The 23,293-nt window shown below is 47.0% G+C and overlaps 1 protein-coding gene across 3 annotated transcripts in view; it reads right to left on the bottom strand.

The window, feature by feature from the left end:
- Fntb (farnesyltransferase, CAAX box, beta) overlaps positions 1-23,293 on the bottom strand; it is an 87,826-nt gene that overhangs the window by 50,260 nt on the left and 14,273 nt on the right. For all 3 annotated transcript variants that reach the window (XM_037210645.1, XM_028876069.2, XM_037210646.1), the window contains 2 exons: positions 11,198-11,262; positions 534-606 (listed from right to left, as the gene is read on the bottom strand). In XM_037210645.1, coding sequence (XP_037066540.1) covers positions 534-606; positions 11,198-11,262 — 138 coding nt within the window. The remainder of the gene's footprint in view (positions 1-533; positions 607-11,197; positions 11,263-23,293) is intronic.

Here is a 23,293-nt window from a genome sequence, read left to right as displayed (position 1 = left end):
AAAAAATCAAATACAGAACTCTGAAATAAAAGCCAATTAAAGGCAGAGCTTCCCTTTGTGTTGGTCACAGCCCTTCCTACCCCCACTACAGTTCTGGGGTTCTTCCATGAATCTCACGGCTCCCAGTACCATGCTTTAAGATTCACTCTGTGTTTAGTGTCCTCTAGGATCCAAGTACTGGTCCTCTGGCCAAGACAGACTGGATCAGCTTTACAGGGTCAAGGTATGGGGACGACAAGGTGACTGACTTGATCTAGATGTAAAGGGAGTCAGCAGAGAGCACGCTGTGGTCAAATGAGGGAGACCCCCAGCCCAGCTAGGCTGTCCCACCAGCTCTACAGACCAGCAAGGGGGGAGGAGACTTTATTTAACCCTTTCATGAGCAGAGTCCCCGCTCTGAAACAGCAGCTTGGTTCCTGCCAGAGCCACGTGATGTGACAGGTGCATCTGCAACAGGTGAAGACCAACGGCCTTTGTGCTCAGATAGGAGGATGCTCAGTGCTTGACAGGAAGTTCCCCGGCAACATTTTTACCTCGTAGGCATCCGTCAGCTGTCGAAGGCCTCTTTTCAGATAATGGAAGTGCTTCTCCCTCTGCAAGATGAGCCTGGAAAGACAGAGAGTCTGTAAGCCCTTCCAATAGCTCACGCTTCCAACACACACACACACACACACACACACACACACACACACACACACACACACACCCCATCACGAAGTGGATAACTGGTGACTTCAGTACGCACAAAAGGCAACTACACCAGGGGAAAGAGGCACACGTCTGAGTTCTCTGAGTGCCTGCACACTGTCCTGGCAGACGTCCTGAGAGAAAACACTTGAAGGAGGTGACTGCCCTGCCCCGGGCATACGCTGCTAGGGACTGACATTTTACCCAGAAAGCTGCCCCCGGATCTAGGAACGGGTTACACTGGGCCTGCCCGTGCTGTAAGGAATCTAACTCAGAACCTCGCCGCTTCTCTGACTTGGGAGGCTGCAGCCACTTCAGTCATTTCTCCCAGGACCACTTGTCGGAGATCTGTACTTTGTCCCCTGCCCACCCCTTGGATGACCATCTGTTACTCCTGCCCCAAAATTCCACCTCCCACGTGCTGACTGACCCACAGCCCTGGCCAGAGGACGCTTTTTGTATGCCACAGCCAGTCACGCCCGTGGCACTGGGGTCAGCAGTACTGGCTTGAGGATGGAATGTGCTGCCCAGGGCCACCTGCAAGGGCAAAGAGAGAGGCGGGACTTCTTGCTTAGAGCTGAAAAATGGCCTGGGTGGCTACGGAAGAAAGAAAAGGGAAAAGAATGTCAAGACGGTCACCGAGCCTGCTGACTATGGAAATAACGGGGGAGAGAACCATTCTCTTCTAGGTAGTCAATTCAACAATTGTTTCTAGAACTCCCACTGTTCTATGCTCAGAATACGATCCCTGATGTGGTCTCCAACTCAGAAAAATCTTCCAATGCAGGAATAGAAATTCTGTTGAGAGAGAGAGAGAGAGAGAGAGAGAGAGAGAGAGAGAGAGAGAGAGAGGCGGAGGCATCCACCTGTCACAATCCTAGCGGTCAGGGAAAGAGGATGAGGACGACAAACCCAAAGCCAGCCTACAAAACAAGACCCTTCTCAGAAGAAAAAAAATTTTTTAATGGCATCAGGAGATGGTGGGGTCTTTGAGCATTAAGAAAGGTTATTCATTAAGTCACTGGGAGGGATTGTTGGTGACTTTCACAAACGAGGAGTCAGTTGTTAGAAGGTGAGGGTACTCCTCACTGCCTCTTCCCAGGCACCCACTTGCCTTCTGCTTTCTGTCCTGAGCTGAAACAGAGCAAAGGTCCTCACAGAAGCCAATCAGATGCTGCCATGCTCTTCAGCTCCCAGCTCCAGAATCATTAACTCCTGGTGTGGTAGCGCACACCTCTGATCCTGCCTCAGGAGGCAGAGGCAGGCCAATCTCTGTGAGTTCCAGGCCAGCCTAGTCTACAGAGCAAGTTCCAGGCCAGCCAGGGATACAAAGTAAGACTGTCTCAAAACAAAGGAAAACAAAAATTATCATGAAAACAAAGCTGAGCATAGGAGCCCCTGCCCATAAACCCAGTACTCAGAAAACAGAGGCAAGAGGCTTGCTATTAGTTCAAACCTAGCCCAGTCCACATGGTGAGTTCCAGGCCATCCTGAGAATTTGTCTCTAAAACAAAACAAAACCTAAGAGCAAATGGGAGCCACTGAAATACAATAAGGATGACCCTGAAAACATGCTTAGCAAAAGACACCACTTAGAAAATACTGCATATCATATGATTCTATTTATATGAAATGTCCACAAAGGAAAAACCCTTAGAGACCGAACTGGTTGCCTGGAGTTCAGGCAGATGAAGGGGCTGAGCATGGAGACTACGGGTATTCTTTCAAGGGGCAATAAAATGTTCAAAAATTAACCATGATAATGGTTATACAACTCTGTGAATACACTAAAACCAATGAATTTACTTTTGAACTCAGTGAGTTATGTATGAGTTATATTTCGTTAAACATTATTTTTTCTAAAAAGAAACAAAGCTGGACATGGTGGTGTGTACCTATAATCCCAGCATTCCGGAGGCTAGTGCAAGAAAATGGCAAGGCCAAGGCCAGAGAGTTCCAGACTTCCTGGGCTATTAAACACTTGGTATGCAAGCCTAAGGACCTGAGTTCAACCCCTGAAAACAGCAGGAGGAGGGAGCCAACTCACAGTCATCCTCTGACCTCCACACGTGCCTACACACACCACACACACATATACAATAACAAGCGAGTAGACAGAATTTTAGAGGGAGCTACTGAAGTAGTTTAGGCAGCAGGAGACATGAACCTCCAATAACGAGGAATTCAACATCCTCAGAGACAGAAATGATGCAATGGGCGGATGTATGAAGCCAGCCAAATCTAGGGCTTTGAAGGGGGGAGGAGCAGACAGGAGGAAACTATGTGGGGTGCCAGCCCCTGATTTCTTGGGAAGGAAGAACCCAGGAGCTGAGGACTGGCTGCTGTGGTGAGGGCAGTAGAGAATCTATATGAGACGAATAAAGGGTTTGGAAGCCAAGAAGTATAAACATTTTAGTGAAGCCGGTCAGTAGACACTTCTAGGTGGTTTCTTGGTAATATTTGGGGGGGGGGGTCTCACTGTGTAGCCCAGTTGGCCTCAAACTCAAAATCCTTCTGCCTCAGCCCGAGGGCTTATGTTATGCGTGTGTGCTATCGTGCCTGGCTTCCTTGCTGACTATTTAGGAGAAAGCAGTGGGCTGAGGGGAAGAGAAGACTGAGCAGGAGGGAGGGAAAAGGGAGAGCAGGTTTTGGAAATAGCTGGTATGTCCTGGCTCGGCCTGAGCAGGATGGAAACACGGGATAGCATGGGCTATGACAAGAACCAGGCAGACCAGCAGTGACCGGGAGCTAAGAAACCAAGACAGCTAAAGTCAAGCACGGCATTAGGACTACTAACGGACAGGTCTAACCTAAATAGTCCAGGTTGGCTTTGAACTGAAGATCTTCTGGCCTCAGCCTCCCAAGTGCTGGGGTTACATGCATGTTACACAAGCCAGGCTTTGGCTGGGGTTTTTGGAGATTTGTTTTGTTTGGTTGGTTGATTGGTTGATAGGTTGGTTTCATTTTTTTGAGACAAGGTTTCTCTGTGTAGCCCTGGCTGTGCTGGAACTCACTCTGTAGACCAGGCTGGCCTAGAATTCAGAGATGCACATGCCTCTGCCTCCTGAGTGCTGGGATTAAAGGTGTGTGCCACCATGCATGGCATTTTTACCTAGCTGAGTTAAACAACTTAACAAATCCTTCAAATATACAGAAATGCAGCCCACTGAGCAAGCTCAACAAGTAAGAGAACTCGCCACCATGACCTGATGACCCGAGTTCAAGCCCTGGACCCCACATGGTGGGAGGACAAAACTGACTCCTGCCAATTGTCCTCTGACATCAAAGCACCCATAGCGCATGTGACACACACACACACACACACACACACACACACACACACGTCACACACACACATACACACACATACACACACACACACACACACACACACACACACACACGTAAATAAATGTAAAAGAGGCCAGATGGTGGTGGCTCACGCCTTTAATCCCAGTACTTGGGAAGCAGAGGCAGGCGGATCTCTGTGAGTTCAAGGCCAGCCTGGTCTACAGAGTGAGTTCCAGGGCAGCTGGGACTGTTACACATAGAAACTCTGTCTCTGAAAAATTAGATAGATAGATAGATAGACAGACAGACAGACAGACAGACAGACAGATAGATGTGAAAGAGATGTTTTTCAAGTAGTGAAACCCTGGGAAGTCTTCTCCTTGTCTTTGGAACAATCTTTTTATGTGACAAAGGGGTGTGAGCGAGTGTTGCAGCTCTGGGGGAAAGGTATCCTGACTGCTCAGGGAAGTCAGGGGACACCTGGAGCTGCTGGAACAGCTCTGATGGCTGGAGCTGCAATGGGATGGCCCAGCTCTGGAGGGAAAGGTGTCCTGACTGCTCGGGGGAGTCAGGCGATACCTGGAGTTGGGGTGCGGTGGGGGATGGTCTCCCTGAAGGGTATAGCAATCCTGCTCCTCTCCTGGAGAGCCGCTACAGCTGAGCTTTGCTCAGTCCCCACTTAAGGGGGCTTCCCAGCAGAGCTCTGCTTCTCTGGCCTAAGATGTTGCTTCTTCTGTTTCACTCTGCTTAAGGGGAAACCCCTGCAGAAGCGTAGCAATCTCTTCCGACTCCAGTGAAAGGGATTTCTCAGCAAGGTCCTTCTGTTCTGCACCAGCGAATAAAGATCTTCGCATCCAAGACTCTTTTGGTAAAGAGATTTATCTGGGAAGGAGGAGTCCAGGAGAGTGGCTGCCTCTGCCAAGGTGGGAAAGAACAGCCAACAACTGAACAGGTGGGGCGGTTTATATACAATTTGTTTTTGTTTTTCGAGGCAGGGTTTCTCTGTGTAGCTTTGAAGCCTGTCCTGGAACTTGCTCTGTAGACCAGGCTGGCCTCGAACTCACAGACTGGCCTCTGCCTCCCGAGTGCTGAGATTAAAGGTGCGCCACCACCTCCTGGCTTATATAGGATTTCTTATGGGTGGAGTTTCTCCAGGGAAAGAGAAGGTTTTCTGCTCAGGGATTGGTTAGTTTTGTTGGTCAGGGGCAGAGATGGCCCTGATTTCAGAGCCAAACTGTGTTTCTTTCACTGGCCTTTCTTAGCTTTTTAGCTCTAATTCTAAGGCCAGGGCATATTTCTTTCACTGGCTCTGATTCTAGGCACAAAACGTGTTCTTCTGGCACTGGTTTCAGAGTAAGGGCATGTTTCTTAGATTCTGGGTTCAAGGATAAAGTGTTTCTTTCTCTGGCTCGGGTCCCAGATCTAGGCTGTGTTTCTTTCATTGGTTCTGGGCTTCAGGGTCAGAGTGGGTTTCTTTATCTAGCCCCTTTTCCCTACAAGGAGCTTTTGGGTCACTAAGAAATCAGAGAGCTATGAGGCTGAAGCCTTTGGCCTCCAAGGGCGACAGACTGGCTTGTTGAAGTGCTAAGTGAACTGCCTGACCCGGAACTGCTCAGGAACAGCTAGCTAATGGAAGGGAAACCCCTATTACTTCCTCATCTACCTCAAGTTGGTCCTAGAGAAAGAACCTGAGATAGCTCAAAGATAAGCCCCTCCCAAGAAGCTCCCATCTAACCGTGAGCCTCTCCACAGACAGCCAGACCCCAGGAGTCCCACTGAGAAGGGGGTGGTTGAGGTTTTCCAGCTGGGTCTGCCTGAAGAGAAACTTCAGCCACATAGGCTGGAGGTGTGTGTGTGAGGGGGGTGGTGTCGGTGGTTGGGGAGGCTGGGGGGTGGGGGGATGGTTAGGGATACAGAGACAGATTATTTCCAGTGACCATCTCCCCAAGCCAACGTCTTCTTTCATTCTCATCTATTTAGTCATAAGCATATAAACATAGTGCTAAGTGGAAGTGTCCAGTTTATTCTGGTAGATCAGAAACTACACTTCAAGGCTGCTGTTAGGAGCTAAATTGTACCCTCCCCTCCCATCTCACAATTAATGTTTAAATCTTAACCCGCGACGTGACTGTGTTCAGAAATAAGACCTTTAAGAAAGAATTTAAGGTTACATGAGATCCTAAGAGTGGCGCCCTAGCCTATAAAACAGGTGCTTTAGTAAGAGGAAGCTTTAGCAGGGATGTAGCTCAGTGTGAAATGCTTGCCCAGCATGCATGTACTGCTTTGACCCCATCCCTGAAGGGGCTGGGTGTGGAGGGAAGACACTAGGGAGCCTGAGCACAAATGAAAGGCCATGTGAGGACACGGCCAGGCAGCCACCTGCAAATCCTGGAGACAGGCCTTAGGAGAAACCAGGCCGGCTAGCGTCTTGACATTGGTCCAACCTCTTGAACTGCGAGATAAGTTCGTGGGTTTCAGGGCACCCAGTCCTCACTTGGTTACCACAGCCCAAGCTGACTCACACCCTTACCATTCTCCTTTTGTTCTCTATGTAGGAAGAAGTTAAAAGCCAAAGCTCCTCCCACCCCCAGGAGTTCAGCCTCAAAGCCAAGCAGGTGGGAAAGAAAACAGAGGCTGGAGTGGGCGGACAGGCACGATGGAAGGGTTCAGAGTATCAGTGGATAAGGGCACTCATGGAACAAGCAGAGGGAGATGGACGTGGGGGGAGGCTTTAAGGACACACCAGGGGGCCAGCTAGTGATACTGGTCATATTTCTGGGGTAAGCCCCCTCAGCTTCCTCTTCCTCCAACCTCACCCTACAACCTCATTTAAGCTCTCTGCTTTCTGCAGCCTCAGGACTTTGAACATGTTGTCCCCTCTGTCTAGAACATTCTAGACACTTCTAAGTTAGCCGACTCATCTGATGGGTCATCTGAGGGGTCTCAGCTTAACTGTCACGTTCTCTGAAAGATGACTGCGATCTGAGTTATATGTATGTGTCCTGGACTCTCAGGCATCCCAGTGGTAACCGGTGGCTGTGTTCATCTCAAGAGACTGCCAGCCCGGCTGAAGTAGGACCAGGGCCCGTCTTCTTCAGGGCCACTTTCCAAGCCCTACAGAGTACCTGGCTCTGGAGGTTCTTCAAATATCAGTGCAGAATGAGTAGGGGGGGAAAATATGAAAGACTCCAAGAGAAGAAGGCAGAGTAAAATCGAAAAGGCACAGGTCCCCAAAGCTGGAGCACCCCCGAGAGTCCTATGGTCGACGGTGACCCGGAAGACACAGAGTGTAGAAAAGGCAGCAGTGGGAAGGAGCATGTCTCCCAGTCCCTCAGGACTTATATACAGGAGCAGCAGGCGACAGAGGCCAAATTCCTGGGGCTTCAGGGCCAGCTTCAGAACCACTGCGACACTCACTCTCCAGAGGGCCTCCAGGGCACTGCGAGCACTATTTCTACTACCAAGCCGGCTGCACACGGGTCACTTCTGTCCTCGAGAAGACAATTTTAAACTCTGTGTGTGTGTGTGTGTGTGTGTGTGTGTGTGTGTGTGTGTGTGTCCATGCACGGTTGACACATTTTAGAGTTCACATTGAAGCAAAGCAGATGAAGGGTCACTTCTGTCCTCGAGAAGACAATTTTAAACTCTGTGTGTGTGTGTGTGTGTGTGTGTGTGTGTGTGTGTCCATGCACGGTTGACACATTTTAGAGTTCACATTGAAGCAAAGCAGATGAACTGGAAAAGTACACGTTCGGGGCTGTGAGGGCCAAGTGGTTAGGGTGCTGGACTGGAGAAGTGTCCATTCATAAGGGTGGAAGACGACTCGTGGAGAGAACTGGGGATGTGGTTCACTGACCAGGACTCTGCACAGCCTGGGCTAGGCCCTGGGTTTGACCTCGATGACTAGGAAAAAAAAAAGTGAAGAGGAGCATGAGTGAAAATGAGGACATAACTGCTCCTAGATGTGGTTGAGGAGAGGTTTTGGTGGTGGATGTGAGGGAACACACAGCCAGAGGCATCTGGAAGAGTCCAGACTGAAGATGGCCAGCAGACCAGAGAACAGACTGGGCTGGGGAGGGGGAGGGGGAGGGGGCAAGAGAGGAAGAAGAGAGAGACAAAAGAAGACCAAAGGGCAAAGAGAACCAAGAGAAGAGCCAAGGGAGCAGGCAGCCAAACCGGCTGAGTTACAGAGATAGGAAGGAGAAGCGGGGGAGGGAGGGAAGGGGCTGCTGTGTGAAGTGCTGAAGGGAGCCAGGTCGATGGAGTAATAGACACTAACGATGCTGAGAGAGACACGGCCAGAGTCTGCTCTTACGCTAACAGGCACCTCAGCTAGCCATTTGCCCCCAGTTTCTTTAAGATCTGACAGAAAAGAAGGACTTGCACAAGAAAGCAGTTTGCAGTTTGCATCATGGTGTACACCTACGATCCCAGCATCTGGGAGCTGGAGGAAGGAGGACTGAGTTCAAGGTCATGCTGAGTTACTTACCTCTCTAAACAAGAGAACCCCTTTCAAAGACACAAAGCCAAAACCAAAACAAACAACAAGGCCCTCCAAAACAACAACAATAAAGAAAGCAGGATGCGGACGGACAAAAGTAGTAAAGGTCCAAAGGGCCAGCGAGACGGCTCAGCGGGTAAAGGAGCCCGCCACAGAGCAGGACCCGAGTCCAAGGGGTGAGGGGACAGGGCATTAATAGAGCCCCTAGTATGCAGAGAGGGTCCTAAATTCAACCCAGCACCATAAAAAGAAGAAAGAGAAGGGAGCTTCTCGGTACTGACTACCTCACTCCAGGACAAGTGCACACGTCACAGTCAGAGAGCCATACATCTTTTCTTTTTCTCTTACTTTTTTTTCTTTTTCTTTTTCTTTTCCCCCCCCTTTTTGAGACAAGGTCTCCTGTAATTCAGGCCAGTCTTGGTCTTGAGCTGAGGAAAACTTTGAAGTCCTGGTCTTCCTGCCTTTACTCCCCACCTAGTGTTAGGATTACAGGATACACCCGACTCCTGACAGAAAAGTCATTTCTGGAAAGGGGATTAGCTGTAGAATGCAGCAGCATTTCGGCGTCCGCCTGGAACTTCAGCCGCATCTGTTTCCTGGCTCTGGTTCTAGCAGGCTGAATAATAAATGCCTGCCTAGGCATCACTGCAGGCATCCCTGGACCTGCGCACAGCCAGTGGTCCGGACAGGATGTCACATCTGATCAACATCACGACCTTAGAAATACAAACAGGCTAGATGTCACCTAGGTGTACTGGCAACATCTGGATACGCATGGTGGAGAGCCATGGCCCATTCTCAAATCATACTGTCAGACTCTGTCTGAAATGTGGGGTTTGTCCTTTGGTTTGTTGTTATTTGGGAGTTGTTTTATTCTATTTTCTGGTATAACTCTGGGCCTCATAATGCTAGACAAATATTCTACCATTTCACTAGACCTCCTAGCCAAGACTTAAATTTTGACTACTACAAAGTTAAAATTGTAATGCTAATTTAAAATTCTGATACATTTTTAGATTTATTCCTTGGTGGGGGGTATTCTGGGTATTAAAAAATACCCAGAATGCCTGGTGAATTCTGGCAAGTACTTTACCACACTAACTCATGCCCCAGATTGACCCTTATACCCTAGCTCATTCTGTCTACATTGCTATTCTGATTGATATACTCAGCTATTTAGCCAAAATGTGTAACATCTTCCACATCAATTAACACACTAATTATCTTCCTTTAAGACACTCGCTTTGGCCAGCGGTGGTGGCTCACACCTTTAATCCCAGCACTTGGGAGGCAGAGGCAGGCGGATCTCTGTGAGTTCAAGGCCAGCCTGGGCTACAGAGCAAGTTCCAGGAAAGGGACAAAGCTACACAGAGAAACCCTGTCTCGAAGGAAAAGAGAGAGGGGGGAGGCGGGAATAAAAATAAAAAATAAAAAAAATTTAAAAAAAAGAGGATAAAAATTGGAAGCTATAATTCCTTAAACAATCCCAGAAACCTGATATATTCTGTTTCTGGACAGTTCCAAGCCCAAGAAGAACACTGTTTTCCACCGACACCTGACCTAAGTTCTGTGAACTAGAGGTGGGGTCTCTCTTACTGTCCTCCCTCACCACTCCCCACAGGACCCTTCCAGACAGCAGCCCCTCAGCCTTCCTCATCCCATTAGAATGACAGAGTCCAAAGGATCTGTTTGGATGGGGAATGAAAAGGAGTGTCAGATGTCACAGGTCCCTTGCGTGGGAACACAGAGCCCAGGCAGGAGACAGTGACTCAGAGCTCAGTCAGGTGAGTCATCTGTGGGCACAACAGTTGACAGCAAAGCCTTCCTAAACAGTCACATCCTTCACCATCACCAAGTCCAACCACCTCTCGGGGAGAGAAGCTGGAGCAGGCTTGTGTGGAGGCAGCGGAAATCAACATCGAATCGTATTTCCCCCGAGCTGTTGACATGAATGTCATTTACTGAGCTCCAGCTTTGGCAGAAGGAATAGATCCTCTGACGGAGATCTCAGCTTTGGGTAATGCAGAGATGCAGCCTGGCAGGCTAGAGAAAGACTCTTCTAGCTAAGAGTCTGACCAGGTTCTCCATCTCGGGTCAGGGTCCTGCAACAGGCGCTTCTCACCTGGAGAGAACAGACAGGCCTCTGTAGAGAGATCAACCCTGTTTCTTGATGAAGCAGTCTCACAAGACTGATGTCCTTGGCCCAAGGGCCATGCAGAATTCAGGAGATTGCCCATCCTGAACACTGAAGGGTCATTTCTAGGCTGTCGGTGTGTGACGTCCATGTGAGGCCCTGGGTTCGAACCCCAGCATTGCAAGGCAAATGAGGGAATGAGTTTCTACCTCTTGTGCCTCCTTAACTGTCTGAAGAAGTCAGCCGCTATGTCAAGCAAGCTGAGGTAGGACTTCCGGTCACAGGGCATCTTAGCTACGGTGGACTACCTGGTGTCTCCACACTTAATTTGGATAGTGTGAAAGAGAACTATTCTAGGGGCTTGAGAGCTGGCTCCACGGTTAAGAGCACTTGCTGCTCTCCCAGAGGACCTGAGTTTGGTTCCCAGCACCACGTCAGGTGGCTCACAACCGTCTGAGCTCCACTTCCGATCATGTGGAGATTTAGTCCAGCTGGCGAGGGAAACGCCGCCATGATTGGCTAAGTGAAGGCAAAGAGGAAAAAGAGAAGGTTCCCTCAGGCCCCCAGCCCGACTCGCAGCTTACCTTGGTACTAGGTGGTTAAACTTGTAAGAACTGAAGACCTCCTGGATCCGTTCTTCTACTTTGGCCTGATAAGGCAGCAGGACATGGAAGAGAGAAAACATACAGATGAGACGCTATCGACTTTTCTTCCTATTGCCACGAATGTCTGAGTCTTAAGTTCTTGGAGCACATTTCTGTGCTGCATAGGCATTGAGGGGCTCTAGAGCATGACAGGCTTACTGACAAGCAGGAGGTAGAAACTGGAGAGGTTGTTTAGGGGCAGGGACCCCAAAAACAACAATTCCAGAAATGTCCTTGGTTTTTTTTAAGGTTTTGCTTTTTGTTTTTTGTTTTTTGTTTTTTGTTTTGGAGCAGAGGATCGAACCCAGGGCCTTGCGCTTGCTAGGCAAACGCTCTACCACTGAGCTAAATCCCCAACCCTGTCCTTGATTTTCTGGCCAGGAACGCCTGAATGGGGCCTCTGGTTTTCTTATCTCCTAAATGAACGCCTGTCTGGAGGCTTGTCTTAGTTCAGGTTTCTATTGCTGGGATGAAACACCATGACCAAAAGCAACTTGGGGAGGAGAGGGTTGATTTCATCTGACAACTCTCAGGTCACACTCCATCACTGTGCGAAGCCAGGGCAGGAACCTGGAGGCAGGAACTGAAGCAGAGGCCACAGAGGAACACTGTTTACTGGCTTGCTTCCCATGACTCGAGCAGCCTTTACTACACAACTCAGGACCACCTGCCCAGGAATGGCGCTACCCCACCCCCACCCTACCCCAAAGTGGGGTGGCTGGGCCAGCCCACATCAATCACTGCTTGAGAAAATGCTTAATCCCAGCACTTGGGAGGCAGAGGCAGGTGGATCTCTGAGTTCGAGGCCAGCCTGGTCTACAGACAGCCAGGACTATACAGAGAAACCCTGTCTCGAAAAACCAAAAAAACAAAAAGAGAATATAAATAGAGAATATAAATAAATGAATGAATGAATGAATGAAAAAGGAAAAGCCCTACAGACTTGCCGACAGGCAATCTGAATGGAGGCATCTTCTCAGTTGGAGGTTCCTCTTCCCAGATAACATCAGCTGACAAATGACTGGTCAGACCATGAGGGTGGGGACCAAACTCCATTCCACACAACAATCCCTGGTGAACAGAACTGGCTCTCTAGACTGTCGTGGTGAAAATGGGGTTTACTTAGTCCCTAACTTCAGCCCATTCCTCAATGATTTTAAGGTTACCTAGTCAGAGGTGAGAACGTCAGAGCAGTCCTGATCAGGGCTCTATGGAGGCCCATTAAAGGCAAGCTGTTTCCTCCGGGTCAAAAGAATACAATCCACCTCTGGCTGTGGGTTAAGATCTAACATTCCAAACTACCCAAAACATAAGAGCGAACCCAGCTGGACCTGTCAATCACCTGATGGAGACCATCCCTAAGGAGGGCTGATTCCCCTTAAGCCATGCTAACAATATGGAAGGAACACTCATCCCTTTAAGGAGCTAAGGTGCCTTCCCTTCCCCAGATCCTCACTCTCAATAGTTTCTTACGGAACTACGCCAGAGGGCTCTGCTTAGGTCTTCCTATTTTTCCAAATTACTCCAAGAAGCACGTCGTGTCCGTGTGTCCCCCGCCCCCACCCCAGACAGGGTTTCTCTGTGTAGCCCTGGCTGTTCTGGAACTTGCTCTATGGACCAGGCTGGCCTCAAATTCAGAGATCCACCTGCCTCTGCCTCCCAGTGCTGGAATTAGAGACATGTGCCACCACTACCCGGCCAACACACCTCCTTGTTGAACTTTTTCTTTTCTTTGGATACCTGCAAAGCTTAGACACGCTTTCCTAGACAGCTGGGACTCTCACACTCTTCTGATGAAGGCCACCACCCTGCCTCCTGCCTTGTCAGATCTGCACTGCTTTGCCTGAATGCCTAACAAAAGGCGTGGATCTCTCTTTCTCCCTCCATTTCCCTCCTCTGGACAGCTGCTCAGATCCACAGCTTTGCCTGCCCTGCAATATTTATTTCTTTTAAACTCTAATGAAACTGTCCTCGGGTTTTTCCCTGAGGCTGATCTTTTTTTTTTTTAACTTTTTATTGATTCTTTGTGAATTTCATATCATGCACCCAAACCCACTCATCTCCCTGTCCCTCTATATCTGCCCTCTGCCCTTGCAACCTCATCCCCCAAAGAAAACAAAAAATAAATATGATAAAAAAAATACATTAAAAAAACAAAACCAAAAAACAGTCTTGCTGTGGAAGCTGCAGTGTGTCACAGTGTGTCACTGTGTGTCACAGTGTGTCACAGTGTGTCGCTCAGTCTGCCCTTTTGCCTAAACAGCTTTACTTCCAAGTGTTCATTGCAATGAGTCACTGGACTAGTTCAAGGCCTCTGGCTTCTTCTACACTATGGATGCTGGGCCCTCACTGGGACTCCTCTTGGATGTCCTGTTGCTGCCCTATGTCATGAAGATCCTGCAGCTTTGGGTCTGCAGGACCAGCTTTCCTACCTATAGTAGTTGGCTAGGGGCAGGGCCAGCTCTCCCACCCTCACACCCTCAGGGACAGCTCTCCTGTATCCACACCACCAGGGCCACCTCTCCAGCACTGCCCTGGGGGCAGGGCCAGCTCTCCCACCCTCACATCCTCAGGACAGCTCTCCCTCACCCAGGCCACTAGGGCCAGTTCTACTGCATTGCCCAAACGAGGTGCAGGGCCTGCTCTCCTGCATCCACACTTCCAGGACCAGCTAGCTCTCCTGCATCCACACTTCCAGGACCAGCTAGCTCTCGTGCATCCACACTTCCAGGACCAGCTAGCTCTCCTGCATCCACACTTCCAGGACCAGCTAGCTCTCCTGCATCCACACTTCCAGGACCAGCTAGCTCTCCTGCATCCACACTTCTAGGACCACCTCTTCCATGCTGCCCAGGCAGGGTTAGGGGAGACAGGGACACACCAGCTCTCCCATCTGCGGAGGCCATTCCTAAATTCTTTTATTAATAAGACTAAAAACTCCAAAAAGGGATTTCAATTTCTAGTAACAGGTCGCACCCTAGATGGAGCTCCCCAAAAATTCCAGTAAAATTAAGACGAGAGGAGAGGAAGAAAGATGGAGAGAGATTACCCTGTTTATACCCTGTTTATAAAAACACACTGGGGTGGAACAAGCTTCTCCAGTAAGTCAATCCATGATCTCCAAATGGTAACAGTGGCCACCTCTTTCCCACGTGGCCCTTTGACTTCCCCTCCCTAAATTCTAGAGAAGCCACACGTAAATGATCAAGTTGTTAACTGCTAATTTTTCTTTTGATTTCCAGACTAGAGTAACTGGAGACCTTCAGGTAACAGCAAATGTGTACCGCCCCTCCTTACTGTTAAGTCTGTGTACCAACTACGCAAAGCATGCAGACTGCTGGGAAGTTTAAATCGCAGAAAAGCAGTGTGTTTTTTAATCATCCTAAAGAATGATAGGATCTAGCCTTAGGAGATCGGGCAGACCGTAATGTACTGGCCAGAAAAAAAATACGACTCATGCTGTGGGTGAGGAAGATGAGGAAGGCCCTGCCCAGCCCTTAACCTTGTTCACTGTCATCCCCCCCCCTTCTTTCTCTCTAAGAGCCCATTTGCAGTCCCGAGTTCTCTAAGACGTTCCTCCTCTCCTCCTCGGGGTGCTTGAATGAACCCATTTCCTTCCTATCAACTCTTGACTAAATACCAGCCTCTGAGTGGTGAGAACCCGTCTTGGATCTAGTACCAAAACTAATGGCAGTTTGGGGGCTCATCTCCCCAGTACCAGTCACTCGGGGAACAATGGAAGGCAGACACCGAGGGACTAGGAGGTAGACAGACTCCCAGGTAGGCAGGCAACAGGGAGATGGATGTCCATGACTAGGTAATAAAGAGGGTGAACTCCCAAGACAGCTTGCTTCTTCACCCTCTAGACCTGAGATAAAAACCTGCAGTGTAAAACAAAGGCCTGTGGGCTGCTTCTCCTGCCAGCAGGTCCTGCTGTGGGATGGTCTGTATGTCAAATCTGTTGCTCTGATTGGTCAATAAATAAAACACTGATTGGCCAGTGGCCAGGCAGGAAGTAGGTGGGACAAGGAGAGAGGAGAATTCTGGGAAGCGGAAGGCTGAGGCAGAGAGACACTGCCAGCTGCCGCCATGACCAGCAGCCTGTGAAGACGCCAGCAAGCCACCAGCCACGTGGCAAGGTATAGATTTATGGAAATGGATTAATTTAAGCTATAAGAACAGTTAGCAAGAAGCCTGCCACGGCCATACAGTTTGTATGCAATATAAGTCTCTGTGTTTACTTGGTTGGGTCTGAGCGGCTGTGGGACTGGCTGGTGACAAAGATTTGTCCTGACTGTGGGCAAGGCAGGAAAACTCTAGCTACAAATGGTGCCCAACGAGAGGGCAAGAGTGTCCACCTAAAACCTGAGAAAAGATTCTAAAACGGAGCTAAAAACAGCTTCCTAATTGTCTCTCTCAAATGAGCAGCAGCTGCCGGTTTGAGTTCCTGGCGGGTTCCTGGCGTGTGTACTCGATCTGCAGTATGGCGGGAATGAGGCCTCTGCAAGTGGCACATTAAGCTGCATGGTGGATTTAGCCTTTGCTAGTACAAAACAAAAAGAGGTTTCTGGGCTACACGCTGCTTTGATAAGAAGCATAGACCCACGATGGCTCCCAGAGCTGGCGGAAAACGTACCACCGCCATGTTGGGAAGCTGAAGTGGGCGGAGCCAGCAGCCACAGTGCTAAGAAGGCTGCAGTTTAAAGCAATAGGCTCAAGGTAATATAAAACATAAGCCACATAAAGATGGCTACCACACAGAGAATCTGGATTATGTTCTCTTTGATATTTGTAACTGAAGAAAAACATTTGATTGCAAAAGCTGTTGAGTTATGCCAAAATATATATTTTAAAGGTACCTTGACTACAAAATTTGGATGTAAGGATATGTTGCTTTGGAAAGGAGGCTCTGCTTTTGTTTCTACAGAAAGCCAGAGGCTATGGATTTGTTCCAGATTAAGATACATCAGGTTTGACCAGCCAAGACCACCTGAAAGGTCTCCGATGACACCATGGCCCAGATGATCCAACATCCAGAATCGTTTCAGGGCAACTGGCTCAGATGATACAGTCTCACGGACTACTCCATGATCCTAAAATTTTCTTTGTGTCCCCATAAGATACAGCGCCCCCCCTCCAGCAGGAAGTAGTAAGAGAAGCTACGCCCAAATTCCCAAATATACCAAGCTGGCTTTGGAGATGTATAAAAGTTAAAACCTTCCTTTTTAAAAAAAAGAAAAGGGGAAGTGCTATGGGATGGTCTGTATGTCAAATCTGTTGCTCTGATTGGTCAATAAATAAAACACTGATTGGCCAGTGGCCAGGCAGGAAGTAGGTGGGACAAGGAGAGAGGAGAATTCTGGGAAGCGGAAGGCTGAGGCAGAGAGACACTGCCAGCTGCCGCCATGACCAGCAGCATGTGAAGACGCCGGTAAGCCACCAGCCACATGGCAAGGTATAGATTTATGGAAATGGATTAATTTAAGCTATAAGAACACTTAGCAAGAAGCCTGCCACGGCCATACAGTTTGTATGCAATATAAGTCTCTGTGTTTACTTGGTTGGGTCTGAGCGGCTGTGGGACTGGCTGGTGACAAAGATTTGTCCTGACTGTGGGCAAGGCAGGAAAACTCTAGCTACAAGGTCCCTTGCTAATGGCTGACTCAACAAGTCCAAAGCCAAATCAGGACAAGTTTACACAACAGCTGTAGCCAGTCCACCACCCTGTCTTTCTTCAAACTGACCAACCCTAAGTGTCGGAGGATGATCTTTCAAAGGCTGAAAAGCTCCCAGCCCTCAAGAAGCAATGTCTGCTTTGCAGAAGGTCTCCCCTCTGTGTGCCTGCTGTGTGTGTTTCTTCACCCCCAATAAAAGCCTGTCTTCAACGGCTGGTTCTGCCTGCTCCTATTTGCTCTATCCGAGACTTCTCTACTGATACCTGTCAGTGCTCGAGATCTTCCCTGCCTTTTAATTCTTGTAACTGGCAGAGAAAATGAACCAGATCATGATCCCTACATGGTAACGGTGCCTTTTGCTTGAGTAGGGTACCTGGAGCTGCCTCTATATGCATAAGGATTGTTTTGAGCCTATGGTATTGCCTTTAAGGTATTGCAGATTCAGGAGAAGCTCTGTAAATAAGAAGAGGATAGACATCCTTCTGTAAGAGAAATTCTTATCTATGCAGAAAATATCCATTTGTAAGAAGGTTACCCTCCAGGCTGGAGAGATGGCTCAGCGTTAAGAGAGAACTACCTGTTCTTCCAGAGGATTCGGGTTCAATTCCCAGCACCCACATGGCAGCTCCCAACTGTCTATAACTCCAGTTCCAGATACCCAACACCCTCACATAGATATACATGCAGGCAAAACACCAATGCACATAAATAAAATTAAAAAAAAAAAGAATGTTACCCTCAATACCAAAAAGAAAAAAAGGACTAAATCACAAAAAAGCTCCAGTACATGGAAAAGGCACCTATGTAAATCTACACAAACCTTCCTTTGTTTCCTTTTCCTGGTCACCTTTACACACACACACACACACACACACACACACACACACACACACACACTGTCCTTTGTGGTTAGTGAAAGGTATTATATAAGCTTATATTCTCAACCATTTCTCCCCAAGTATCTATCTTCATGAATACATATTAACAAATTTATTTTCTTTTGTGATACAGATCGGGGTGGGGAGGGTGGAGAAAAAATTAAAGGCTAGAGGAAAAATTATTTTCCTTTCCCTACTTTTTTTTTAAAGGGGAAGGTGTTTTGCCTGCATGTACGTCTATACAGCACTTGCACATCTTGTGCCCATGAAAGCCAGAAAAGGGCATCTGATACCCTGGAACTGGAGTTATAGACAGTTGTGAGGATGCTAGGAATTGAACCTACGTCCTCTGAAAGAGCAAGCAATGCTCTTAAACACTGAGCCATCTCTCCACTCCCATGTTTTGGTTTTTTCCTCTCCTCTTAAAATACATTTTTTTCTCTTGTTTCTGTGCTGGGGATCAAACCCAGGGTCTGCACATGGCAAGCAGCACTCACCACCTAGCCATATTCCCAGCCTTGAAAGATTTATTCTCCCTGTTCTATAAAATTGTCAATCAAATACACAATTAACTCCTGCCAAAGATTGTATGGTATTGTCAGGTTGAAGTTTAAATAAAATAAAACTATGAAAATCATCCAGCTAAAATGCCAAGGAATTAGAAAATCTGGTTCTGTCACATACATATCTCCAGTCTCACAAAAAAAAAAAAAAAAAAAAAAAAAAAAAAAAAAGAATCTAAGAAAATCAGGTCACCAAAGAAACCACAGGTAGATCTCTCTGCCTTTCTTCCTCCCTCTTTTCTTTCTTTCTCACTCATTAGTTGAGTTTTATGTTTTAGATTTTGTTTTAGTCTGTGTGTGTGTGTGTGTGTGTGTGTGTGTGTGTGTGTGTGTGTATGTGTGTGTAAAGAGGGTGTTGGGTTCCCTGGAGCTGGAGTTACAGGCATTGGGAACTGACTGCAGAGGTGTTGGGAACTGAACTCGGGTCCTAAGAGCAGTATCAGGATCTCATGTAGCCCAGGCTGGTCTCGAACTCACTACATAGCTGGGGACAACCTTCAACTCCTGATCCTGCCTCCATCTCCCAGGTACTGGGACCACAAGTGTACACTACCACACCCAGCTTCCTCTGCATTCCTGCTCTTTATAGTGAGTTCTCCTTGAGGTTGTAAGATATACAATGATCTTGTTCCTAGGAAATGTGCCTCCTTTTTTGCAATGTAGAGGATGGACAGGGAACCTCAAGAATGCTAGGTATGTGTTCTATCACTCAGGTGTACAGCCCATGAGCTCTCCCCGGGAAACTTAAAAAACAAACAAAAACATTATTTCTGAAACATCCATTGATGACAGAGTCTAGCTCCTTTGACAAATATGTAAAACTTACTTGCATTAATGAGGAGAGTGGTGATGTGACCATCGAAAAATGGCAGCCACCTAAAATTTATTTATATTTGGTTTTAGGATATGTTTTGGTATTTGTATTTGAACATGAGTTTGAGGGATGCTGTGGTTAAGAATTCTTTTTTTTTTTTTTTTTTTTTTTTTTTTTTGGTTTTTCGAGACAGGGTTTCTCTGTGTAGCCTTGCGCCTTTCCTGGAACTCACTTGGTAGCCCAGGCTGGCCTCGAACTCACAGAGATCTGCCTGCCTCTGTCTCCCAAGTGCTGAGATTAAAGGCATGCGCCACCACCGCCCGGCTAAAGAATTCTTAATACTGCAAGTAACAGACTGAAGTCAGCATCAAACATGACTTAGGAAAAACAGAACATTGTCCCAGATTCCTTACACATCCATTCCAAATACTCGCCTTGGAATAACACAAAGCACCAGAGTAAATGGAACAGAGAGGGTGTTCCTGCTGTGCCGCCCTGGGCCGTCAACCAATGAGCTAGGGCGACGCACACGTAGCACATGGGGGCAAGAACATTAAATCAGGGTTTGCCTGTGGCGCACTGTTCTACACCTGAGATCACAAAGCTTCAGAGAAACAAAGCCAGCTGTGAGAAACACTCACAATCACAGTCTATTCAGGCCGGATAATGTCCAAATGCTACCTGAAGCTCCAACCATCCTCTCCCTAGGACTCTGGCACTTGGCCGGCCGCCTGGGGAGAAACCGTCCAGTCAAGAACTGCTTCCACTCTCACTCGGGTAACATAAGCAGTCAAACACCAAACAGGAGAATGGAGGCTTATGTCTACACTAAAGTACCTGACAGAAACATAGAGCTAGGCCATAATGCTCAGGGGAAAATAATAAAATATTCCCAACATACTGCCATTTACCTGTGGATTTCCTAATCACACCTTTTCATTTCAGTGCATCCAATAGCAGACTGATAGTGATCATTGAAGTTGTGAATGTTAATGGACACCTATGTGTGGTGGTATTCTAATTGTACTGAAATGTGATTTTGATTGTATGTTAATAAATAAAGTTGCCCGGGGGTCAGAGCTATTAGAGCCATAGACAGAGTGTGGCGGTGGTGGCACACGCCTTTAATCCCATAGATCTCTGTGTGTTCAGGGATACAGCCAGAATTGGAGACATATGCCTTTAAGACCTAGGGGGCTGTACATTCAGACAGTGACGAGGCAGTCATGTGTTTGGGTTTACAACCAATGAGAAGGCAGAACAAAATACTATAAAAAAAATGAACACACAGGATATAGCTCTCTTTCGGGAAGCTGGGACACCGCAGGCGGAAGGGTGAGATTTTAGCTCTGAGCTCTGACCTCTCGGCTTTCTCTTTTACATTGTTTCTGTGTTTCTTATTTAATAAGACTGTTGATTACATCAACACCTATGACAGGTCAGCAGTTATACAAATGAACCAATAATTCTTTGCCTCTTAAGTAGTTACATATTTTTGCCAGGAATAGTGGCACATGCCCATAATCTCAGCACCAGGGAGGCAAAGGGAGAAAGCAAAATAGTGAGCTCAATGCCAGCCTGGGCTACATAGCAAGACCCTGTCTCAAAACAAAACAAAAAAGGCTTTGTTAATCAAAATGCATGATTTTAAATACATGTGAAAAATGAATACATACAAAAACCCTAATGTAATATTTTTACATTTGTTTGACATATGGAGGTGGCCAAGCATGAGTTCACTGTGGTATAAAGTACTTTAATATGGGGGCTAGAGAGATGGCTCAATGGTGAAGAGTGATGGATGCCCTTGCAGAGGACCCAGGTTCAGTTCCCAGCACCCACACAGTAGCTCACAATCATCTGTAACTCCAGTTCCAGGGGACCCAATGCCTTTTCTGACCTCTGCAGACTCCTGCACATAAGCAGTGCCATACGTACACTCAGGTACACACACACACACACACAATTATTTTTAAAAATATCTTAATACATATAAAATCAAAATACATAAATGATGCACATTAAATACGCTCATTAGATTGTAGCTATAAGTTTTTTTTCCATGATACTCCTTTATGTACAATTAGTAAATATGAGATTTTTATTAAAATTGCATTACAATTAAAATACATGAGTATGTTTTTTGTCAAGGATCTTTTTTTTTTTTTTTTTTTTTTGGTTTTTCGAGACAGGGTTTCTCTGTGTAGCTTTGCGCCTTTCCTGGAACTCACTTGGTAGTCCAGGTTGGCCTCGAACTCACAGAGATCCACCTGCCTCTGCCTCCCGAGTACTGGGATTAAAGGTGTGCGCCACCACTGCCCGGCTTCAAGGATCTTTATGTTTAATTTCCTTCTCATGACAGGATAATAGAGTGCCAAGCCCGACAAGCAGTACATTCAAGATCCAGGTAGGTTTTTTTTCCTTTGGACAGGGTCTCCTGTGTCCAGGCTGGCCCCACTCCCTCTCTATCTGTGGATGACCTTCTGTTCTTCCTGCTTCCTCTCCCAACTGTTGGGATCACAGGCACACAGAACCACTCCCAGCTTAGGCAAGGACTGAAGCCAAGGCTTTGTGCATGCTAGGGAAACCCCAGCGCCATGATAAGCTTTCATATCACTCTAAATAACAGGTAAAGAGGACTATTACTAGATCACCAAGAAGAGAGGTGACCGATACCTTACTTTTAAAAGATGATTACATTATCAGAATATTCTGTTAAGTGTTCACAGAAAGTTCTTAACAGTTTTTTTTCTTTTTTTGTGAAAACTTAAAATATAAATCTAAGACACAATAAAGGAAGATTAATGGTGGCTCTACATGGAGATATTTTCCATGGTTTCTGGGTTTTGCTCCATTTGAAATCTATAAAAACCGTATCATCTGAGATAAGCAGTCTGCTATTCTTGGTACTGGGATGGGAAAGTTGTTACTTAACACTCATTCACTGCTCATAGATAATATATATTTTCTCAATAAATAATGTTAAGAGGTTAAGTATTTTAATATCCAATTTAATATATAAGTAATACAAATTACTAACATGATAACAAAAGGCAACATTAAATTTGGATTCTCTATAGTTCTTTACTCTTTAGACTCAAATATATGTATATATATATATATATATATATATATATATATATATATATATATATTTGAGCGCAAATCCTAATTAGTCTTATTATAAAAACCCAGAGTCAGATATTAGGGTGAAAGATCAGAGAAGCAGAGCAGCAGCCACTAGGGACTTCTTACCTCTACAAAATCTCAGACTGAAACAGGGAGATCCTGTCTCCAGGAATCCTCAAACTGAATGGGCCCCTAGATCCTGTCTCCACCCGCCTTATATTCCTGTCTCCACCTCCCTAGTGCTGGGATTAAAGGTGTGAGCCACCACTGCCTGGCCTCTATAGTTAACTAGCGGCTAGCTCTGCCCTCTGATCTCCAGGCAAGCTTTATTCGTCAGAACACAAACAAAATATCATACAATATATTTTTGTTGTTGTTTTCTTTTGTTATTTTATTAGTACGAGAGTCTTGCCAGCATGTATGTCTGTACATCACTTCCATACCTCAGAAGCCAGAAGAGGATGTGGGATCCCCTGGAACTGCAATGCATTCCAAGCTCTAATAGCTAAAGCAATTCAACATTGATCACACAAAACCTGATGAGTTATATACCTGAAAATAACTAGATTTTGTAAACTGCTGTTTTCTCTGATTTTGTTTGGTAAAGTCTTTGCGACACTTTACAGCTGCTGTCTGTTGATACTCTGCTACAAAATGTAAGCATCCTTCTCCTATAAGAAATCGGTGTATTTAACAGGCATCAGGAGGCCACACTTCCAGCTGACCCTTCAGATAAGAGAGATAAGGGCTGGGAGAAAGCTCTGCAGCTGCAAGCACCTGCTGCTCCTCTAGAGGACCCAAGTGGGGTTCCCAGCACCCACATTTGGTGGCTCATGACTGCCTGTAACTCTAGCTCCAGGATATCCCATGTCCCTTTCTGGACTCTTTGGGCCCCTGCACACACACACACACACACACACACACACACACACACACACACACACTGGCACACCCAGCACTTGGGAGGCAGAGGTAGG

This window comes from Peromyscus leucopus, chromosome 14, assembly GCF_004664715.2.
Source record: "Peromyscus leucopus breed LL Stock chromosome 14, UCI_PerLeu_2.1, whole genome shotgun sequence".
NCBI lineage: Eukaryota > Metazoa > Chordata > Mammalia > Rodentia > Cricetidae > Peromyscus > Peromyscus leucopus.
The sequence above is the reverse complement of the archived record's forward strand: the minus strand, read 5'-3'. Positions and strand labels throughout refer to the sequence as shown.